General features: G+C 37.3%; 1 protein-coding gene across 3 annotated transcripts in view; it reads left to right on the plus strand.

Moving 5' to 3' along the window:
• Positions 1-8,564, plus strand: part of LOC102222549 (CSC1-like protein 2) — a 25,173-nt gene extending 16,609 nt beyond the window's left edge. For 2 of the 3 annotated variants that reach the window (XM_023327386.1, XM_005810995.2), the window contains 12 exons: positions 618-751; positions 897-1,034; positions 1,270-1,423; positions 2,256-2,362; positions 2,467-2,553; positions 2,669-2,734; positions 3,596-3,758; positions 3,902-4,007; positions 4,205-4,372; positions 4,503-4,618; positions 4,699-4,767; positions 5,142-5,321. In XM_023327386.1, coding sequence (XP_023183154.1) covers positions 618-751; positions 897-1,034; positions 1,270-1,423; positions 2,256-2,362; positions 2,467-2,553; positions 2,669-2,734; positions 3,596-3,758; positions 3,902-4,007; positions 4,205-4,372; positions 4,503-4,618; positions 4,699-4,767; positions 5,142-5,321 — 1,488 coding nt within the window. Of the gene's footprint in view, positions 1-617; positions 752-896; positions 1,035-1,269; positions 1,424-2,255; positions 2,363-2,466; positions 2,554-2,668; positions 2,735-3,595; positions 3,759-3,901; positions 4,008-4,204; positions 4,373-4,502; positions 4,619-4,698; positions 4,768-5,141 lie in introns of all 3 variants that reach the window. The other variant, XM_023327387.1, reaches the window with a different exon arrangement.

An 8,564-nucleotide genomic window follows, 5' to 3' on the forward strand; every position in this document is an offset into this window, starting at 1 on the left:
GACTTGGACATGCCCACGTGCTTTTGATCCACCAAAACCCACTGTTAGCTGCCTAAAAATGTCTTCAGACTATACTGAGTGTTTGTTCTGAGTTATTTTGAAGTATGTTACTAAAACCTGCGGAGGAGTTCTCTCACATGCCACTTCAGTACAATAGACAAAATGGCTGACTTCCTGTGCCATTTGGACCATGGCTCCAAGATGCCTTTTTTGTATGATCTAAGGAGTAACACATGTGTGCTGATTTATATAATACCCAATCAGATCACATAAAAAAAAGAAATGTTTCTAAGGTTTTGTGGAGGAATTAGGTCATGTCTGCCAAATATTTGAGTAAAAATCTGTTCAATCATTACTGTCACTACAAATCAGTGGTCACAAAATTTCTGTATGAAAAACATATTTGTATGGGTTTTACCTAACTCTCTAAGTTGCTTTGAGGAACTGATTTTTTAAAAATATTATATGTAATCCATTACCATCAAATTTAACAGATATAAGCATTTCCTGATGTATAAAAAATGCATTTGATTCTAAAATTTCATTTTCTGCATTGAATGACTAAAACTATCTTGTATTTTAATTTATTGTGATGGACTTGTGTTTTCTTCTTATAGGAAGAAGCTGTGAGTTATTATGCCAAGCTGGAGGCACAATTAAGGGATGAATACAGGAAAGAGAGAGAGAAAGTTAACAAGAAGCCTTTAGGAATGGCCTTCGTCACTTTTCAAAATGAGGCCACAACTGCCAAGTAAGTTCATTTAGATAAGTGAAGACATGTTTGTCAATTTGCTTCTGAACTGCTGAAATTTGTTAGTCGTTTTTACTGCAATGTGTTTTTTTGTTTTGGTTTTTTACTTTGGTTTGTTTTCAATCGCTGGATCTTTGTCTGTCAGAATTTTAAAGGACTTTAATGCTTGCAAGTGCCAAGGCTGCTACTGCCGTCGTGAACCCAAGAGCTCTCAGTTCAGCTCCAGGCTGCACACCTCCAACTGGACCGTCACTTACGCCCCCGATCCACAAAACGTCTACTGGTGAGAACAAACACTTTTGTCACAGAAGGAAAACAATTGCTGGGTTTTGGCTGTTGTGATTAGTTCACATGCCAAGTATTAATCTAAATGCCACATTAGAACTTTTTTGGGGAAAACTCTTGATAATGTGGGTGTTTTTTTAAACTAGCGTATTAGTTTTCTGGCCAGCTGTGTCCATCTCTGCAGGTTATCACACCGTGTCTGCCTCACCGCTGTGTGACCCCTTTTCCCACAGGGAGCATCTGTCATTGGGAGGATTTAAATGGTGGGTCCGCTGCTTCATCATCAACTGCGTCCTATTCCTTCTCTTGTTCTTTCTGACCACCCCAGCCATTATCATCACCACCATGGACAAGTTTAACGTCACCAAACCAGTGGAGTACTTAAATGTAAGTATCCAAAGCTGATCTGTGGGGGTCTCTTATTTTGAAAAAGTAATTTAATTTAAAATCTTCCTTCCCCAAGTCTGGAAAAATACACTTAAAAAAAGAGTTTCTAGGTTTTGTACCTTGATATATTACCTTTTCATCAGACAATTATCTTATCATTATACACTGTTGAAATGCTGAATCCAAATCCTGTCACAGCTCTCCCTTGTTTCAGAGGTTTAGATAAAAAAAAGAATAAGAAAATCCAAACATCCAACTTTTTTTGTTCTAAAAAAGTACACAATTTGTAAATGGAAATATAGAAACACTGTTATAATTTGCCAGCACTTTCAGGCATGGGAGTGTCTCAAGACAATTTTGAAACACGTTTACTCACATGCCTCAGATTTGTATCTATTTAACTGAGGGTATTGTAGTGACCTCTAACATTTTTATGTTTTAGTCTGCACCGTAAAACGTGACATACAAAAAAATTACAAATATAGTAATTATCTCATATTATCTCATATTCTCTCATGAGAATGTGAATAATATTTTTTAATGAATAACTATAGAAAGAAGGTGAATAGCTTCAATTATATTTAATTATATTATTTTTTTTACCTTAGTTTATTTTCAGTTGTCATTTACCATATGTTTCATCACAAATAGAGAAAAAAAATATCCTTTTTACATGACATTTGGCCTTCAGGTTATCTTAGATTAGAGTTTTAAACTGGAACCATTTTTTTATTTATTTTTTTTTATATTTGGTCTGGCTTAAAACCAACAGGTAAATGTCAGTCAAATAGATTTAAATACTAATGCCTCACTCATGTCTTTCTGATCCCAGAACCCCATCGTAACCCAGTTCTTCCCCACCCTCCTGCTGTGGTCTTTCTCGGCTTTGCTTCCCACCATTGTCTACTACTCCGCTTTCTTCGAAGCCCACTGGACCCGGTATGTTTATTATTCACTACTTTCAATTCTTCTGTTTTCTTATGTATTTGAATTTTAGGAGCATCATGTTTTAATGTGTGTGAATGGTTAATGTTGTTTTACAGGTCAGGAGAGAACAGAACCACAATGCACAAATGCTACACTTTCTTGATCTTTATGGTCCTGTTGCTGCCCTCCCTTGGACTCAGCAGGTGTTACATGTTTTATTTTTTGCTTTGCAACAAATTATTAATATGTAATATAAGGAAATAATTGTAGACCTTTTTTTTATATTTTTGAGCTAATGTCTTTCATTCATTTTTGCAGTTTGGATGTTTTCTTCCGCTGGCTTTTTGACAAAAGTTTTTTGGATGAAGCTACAGTGAGGTTTGAGTAAGTATGGTGGGCTTGGATTTTTTTATGCTGGTTTTGATTTTCCTTGGATGTAAAACTTGCAAACAAGTATTAAATAAACATCATACCCAAGCTTAGTGTGATGTGGAAAATCAGTGGGATTGTTGTGATTCCAACTTTACAACAGAGGGTTAAGATAAATTGGCCATAGAGGAGTGAAGTTTTGCTAAAAAAAAACCTCAAATGTTTTAATTTCACATATTTTTTCAAAAATATGTTGGATATTCTCAGTTGAGTATATCCAACTTTAAGTAAGTTTGGAGAAAATATAAATAAAATTCTGCATGATTAAAGGCATAAATGGTAAGACTATTTGAAGGGATGTGCATTAGACCAACATGATGTGTCATTTGGTAAATAATGACACTTTTAATGCAAAGTTTAAAATTTTAATAGGCTTTTAATGCAAGTACAAGTTCAACATTGCTTTGAAAGTGTCATTATTTACCAAATTAAGCAAAGTTACACTTTTAATGAATAAATACAAGACAATACGACAAATAAAGCTTGTACAGTATTAAGAGCTTCACTGGTCAAATGAGATGCAGTCAGTCAGGATACTGATTAATGAGTTTTGGCTTGAAGTTCTCCCTCCTGTGTTTAAATGCAGATCGGCCATTTTGGGTGTTGAAATTTTGACTTCTCTGAGACTTTTAAAGTCAGAATTCCAGCATCAGGAGTTGTTTTTGTTTTATTTTTAACTTGAAACTGGAGCTACCGCTATTCATTAAAGTGTTTGATGACGTGAACTTCAATAATCCTTCATCAATATTTGTAGGCTTTGCATCATTTTCATTCAAAAATGTATGTTTTGTTCTTTTTCTCTTGGGATTTTTATAGGTGTGTGTTCCTCCCTGACAATGGAGCCTTCTTTGTGAACTACGTCATTGCTTCTGCATTCATTGGTAATGCTAACGACCTGTTGAGGATCCCCGGTTTACTGATGTACATGATCCGCCTGTCCTTGGCTCGCTCTGCAGCCGAGAGGAGGAACGTGAAGAAGGTCAGTCTTCAGCATATAAATCCAAACGAGACACACTGAAAATAAGTTTTTACATGATCTGTTTTTTTGTTTTTACAAAAAGTTAGATGTATGATAAAAAAAAAGAGTAAGAAAAAAAATGTATTTTGTTTGTTTGTTTTTAGCACCAAGCTTATGAGTTCCAGTTTGGGGCAGCTTACGCCTGGATGATGTGTGTCTTCACTGTGGTTATGACCTACAGCATCACCTGCCCAATCATCGTCCCATTTGGTGAGTCGTACTGTTTAAACTCTGTGCACTGCTCACTCCGTCTCATTTTCTCATCGATAGAGCACACTGATCAAGTGGCTGCAGGTTAGGCATGCAGAGGCCAGGCCACATGCAGGGGTTCTGTTCTGTGTCCAGAAGCTTATCTACAGGACTAATTGGATTAGTTTGCTGACTTCCTTGTCTTTCTTCCTGTGCAGGGCTGATGTACATGCTGCTGAAACACCTAGCAGATAGGTACAATATGTACTATGCCTATCTGCCAACAAAACTGGACAAGAAGATCCATTATGGAGCTGTTAACCAGGTGGTGGCGGCTCCTATCCTCTGCCTCTTTTGGCTTCTGTTCTTTTCCACCGTTCGCTCTGGTAAGAGGACAGCTCCCTCTACTGGTCACATAATTGTGGGCAGATATTTTATGGTGCCCTGTCTCACACTTTTTCAAACCTATAAATGAGTGAGAACCCATTAAATGTAGGTTGTCTCTCTTCTATTCAGGGTTTACTGCTTCAACATCCATGTTTACTTTTGTGGTTCTGATCATCACAATCATCATTTGCCTTTCTCACGTCTGCTTTGGGCATTTTAAGTACTTAAGTGCTCACAACTACAAGGTTATTTTATGTTTTCATACTTCTTATGATTATGTATGCACCTACTACTTTTGGTAAGTGTCTTTTTTTTTCTGCCTCAGATTGACCAGGAAGTGGATGGAATGGAGGACGGACACTCAGCAAGCCCTTCATCTGCCGGCAAGACAACGGTAGAAACTCATTCTTGTTCCTTAATCTCAAACAAATAGGTTTCCAAAGAAGGTAAAGTTGTAGGTTGGAACAACAACCTACAATTTGTGGCGAAAATTATTTCAATTCTTACACTTTGGCAATAAAACCTAAGAAGGTTAAATAAAGAAGTCAGTGAGAAATGACATAGCAAATTGAAACAGATGGAATTTATGAAATACATCAGATTTATCTTTTTTGATGGGTTATGTAGCAAGTTTTTTCATAGCCTGGGATCAAGAATGCTGGGATCAAGTTTGCAGTTGGTGGCAAATATAACATACAATTCTTCTGTTTGTTTGCTTTTGAGATGTGTTTAAATATTAAGTAATTTTTGTGTTGTGTTTTCCCACAGCAAACATACATATGTCAAGTACTTCAAGATCCCTCGTCGGAGGAGGCTGGATCAGGCAACGGAGAGGACGACGGGCAGGGGTCCTCGCAGGATGAGGAAATGATCCAGGCTGGAAACAACCTGACCAGCGACTTCCAGTCCGGGGAGGCCAGTCTCATTGAGAACGAGGTGCGGCAGTGAGGCAGTCTGGGACACAAAGACTAACGTCAAACGAAACTTGATGAGTGCACTAAATGTGTGACGTTAACATGGAAGTGAACCAGCAGTTCACCAAAGCATCTCAGCCTCCATCAAGGGACCTTCCCCTGACTAACATAAGCACACCGTCTACTAAAGATTCAATAGTTGTTTCTCAAGGACGTCTTCTTCATCAGGTCTCGTAAAAGAACATCTAGTGGGAATCTACTTTGACGAGGCAAGAGCGGAAAAGACAAGGCTCTACCCAAACACTGCTTATCAACCAATGGAGGAAGATGCTGATGCACAAATGAAGAGGTTTTGCCTTTTTTTGTGAAGGGAGAGAAGTTCTCTGTATTTTCTTAACTTTATTGTACTTGAATGTTAGAAACAGGGAGCTCAGGTTTCTCTGAGGTACTGCATTGTCGCATGTAAATTCAAAGGATGGAGCAACTGTTTTTTTGTTGTTTTTTTTTTCTCGTAATGCTTCATCGGTGTGTCTAACTGTCAGCTTTAGAAGCTTCCCATGAATTAGCAGCTTACTAATGTCGGCCTAATTGGAGCTTTAGCGACGGATTTAAAACGGTTCTTCCAATTCCATAGGAGCCTTTAAAGATAAAAGAAATTGCTACTAACACTCCTGGAGGCTTTGACACTACATCTATACAACTCTGGATTTGTGAAGTAGCCTTTTTCGACCTGATATTTATTGTAAGCATGATATTTTAAATTCTGTCCAGCCTGATGCTACTTTAAACTGTGGAATATGGTATTTAATTCATCGTAGCACACTACACTGGCACAATGCTCAACCTCTGAGCCTTTGTAGGGACTGCTGCTCCTGATGTTGCCCCCCCCTATGCCAGAATAGGGCGGGGTTCCTTGCACAGCTATCGCAGCAGAAACTGGAGGCTGAGAATCTGTTGCTCAGAGGAGGCCTTTTCAGATGACACTATGACTAGTTCGTTATGCATCGTTTTTGTTTAAATCTTCTCGTTAATGTTTACAGCTTGACGTAGAGGTTAGAGAATAGGCATCGAATTTAGATGGCTGCTTAAAGTTTTATGATTTGTTTAAATTCATTTCTCACCCCATCCCTCTTTGCTAACTTTTTATTTACAGACTTTGCGACGTACAGTAGCAGTCAGACGTTTATCCAACACATCATCAGAATGAAGCAGGCGATGTGGGTATACAACAAGCAAATTCAGCAAAAGTGTTTAAACAAAGCTAACTGGGTGCACAAGTTTGTGGGTTTAGACAAATTTCAATACATGTCCTAAGCAAGATGTAGAGAAACCTCAGTTTTTGTTGTCACAAATTTCTGATAGATTTTTTTGTCTCAGTCTTTGTCCACTCTTCATATCAGAAACAGCTGACTTCATATAAGCTGGCTGGCTTTCTTTCATGAGGTCTTTACGCCATTACAGAAGCTTAATTTCTTGCTGTATTGATTCCATGAATGTTTGGGAACATTGCACTGTTGAGACTCCTGAATATGCCTCAAGCTGTTAATTTGAGGTGAAGTTGAAGAGTTTAGAGGTAGCCTCCTTAATATTCCACACAATCAGCCTCTTAGATTGGCAGGGAAACAGTCTCTTAGCATGATGCATGACTGTTGGTACATTGTCATCGTGATCAGATTTCAGTTCAGTTTGGAGCAGGAGCTTTTTATCTTGATACCTTCCAGTTTTATATTCCTGAGCCTTTTGGTTCCTGAACATCGTTAACAAGTTCAGGTGGTTGAAACTTGGACTTCATCAGCTTCATCAAAGATCCTTTACACTCGTCAAAACTGATCTTGTAATGGATAAAGCTAAAATCATTAAGCTTCTGGAATGGTACTGACCTCAGTTCTACTGAATATATAGGGGAAAAAATCCTTGGTAATTCAAACTTGTTCTCCCAATTCTTAATTTTGAAACTTCCTTGAAGTTATTTGTCGTTTAATCAATCCCCTCTAGAATAAAATAGACTCATGCATAAAAAAACTCAAATTAACAGCATTCACGCCAATGATGATTGTTTGTGAACAACTGACTCATACCGTATGTTGGAAATGTTAATTTCCTGTAGTATTTGAGTTCTGTTACAATTTCCCATAACATGTCAGGTCTTGGCTGCAATAGTTAAGCGCTCACATTATAGATGCTCCAATGAAGAAGTTTTACATTTTTGTACCACTTTATAAAAACAATGTAACTATAAAAGAAGAAATCACCTGTCCTACAAGGATGTCTCCATACTTATCATCCAGATTAATTTAGTTCTCTGAAGTTTCTTCTCATTGGCTCTAACCAAATGCTAACATGTCATAACAAATCATTTAAAATCTAGTGCCCATGCAGTTTCTCAGGATCTTTTGAATTTTTACTTTAATTTTATTTTTTTAAACACAACACTATGACTTGCCCCATTAACCTTCAAGGAAACCATTGGTGAATAATGCAACAAAAAAAACAACAACCACTAATCAATCACTGTTGGATATAATGCACTAATATTTCTCTCACTGATATGAATGACAGAGTAGTACGTGGTAACTGCAATAGGCCAAAATGGCCTCCATTTGGTTTGATGGCATCATTCGTTGACGCATCGCGGTTCGAGTAAGACTGTTGACCTGACACTACTGTATTTATCTGCTGCTTCTCTTGTCATGATAAGGTGACTTGCTTTATACCTCCTTTTATAAATGTGGGATAACTGCAGATCTCTGAATGTGTCCAGTCAGGATAACAAACACTGTCACACTGTGAGGGAGATGGGTTTTTTAGCACCTACTGTAGTCTTTGTTTGATAAATAAAATGTTACTAATGAATCTCTGAAAGAACTGTTTCCCAGCTAATCAGGAATTGAATGTTTTATACTGTAGCTACTCGTCTATGTCTAGTTGTTTGTTTTCACATTTCATTGGATTCTTAAAGCTGATCATGTGTTTCATTTGTACTCATTTAGTTCTGTTTAAATCACTGGAATAACTGGAAAGAAATGTTTTGTTTTCATCAACAGCCAACAGATCATCATAATAATGTCTACACTATATATTTAGAAAAACTGGTAAAATGTGTGTGCACACTAAATATGTTTAAATGTCTGTTTTGTAGATTAATGTTACATGTTAAAGTAACAGTAGAATTCAGCCTATAACTCTGTTATTGTCTCCATTGCCCCATGCAGATATTTGCTGTATGCATCTGTTCTGCCATGGAGATGTCTCATCAATAAATCTGCATCTAATCAAC

Source organism: Xiphophorus maculatus, chromosome 22 (assembly GCF_002775205.1).
Source record: "Xiphophorus maculatus strain JP 163 A chromosome 22, X_maculatus-5.0-male, whole genome shotgun sequence".
Lineage (NCBI taxonomy): Eukaryota > Metazoa > Chordata > Actinopteri > Cyprinodontiformes > Poeciliidae > Xiphophorus > Xiphophorus maculatus.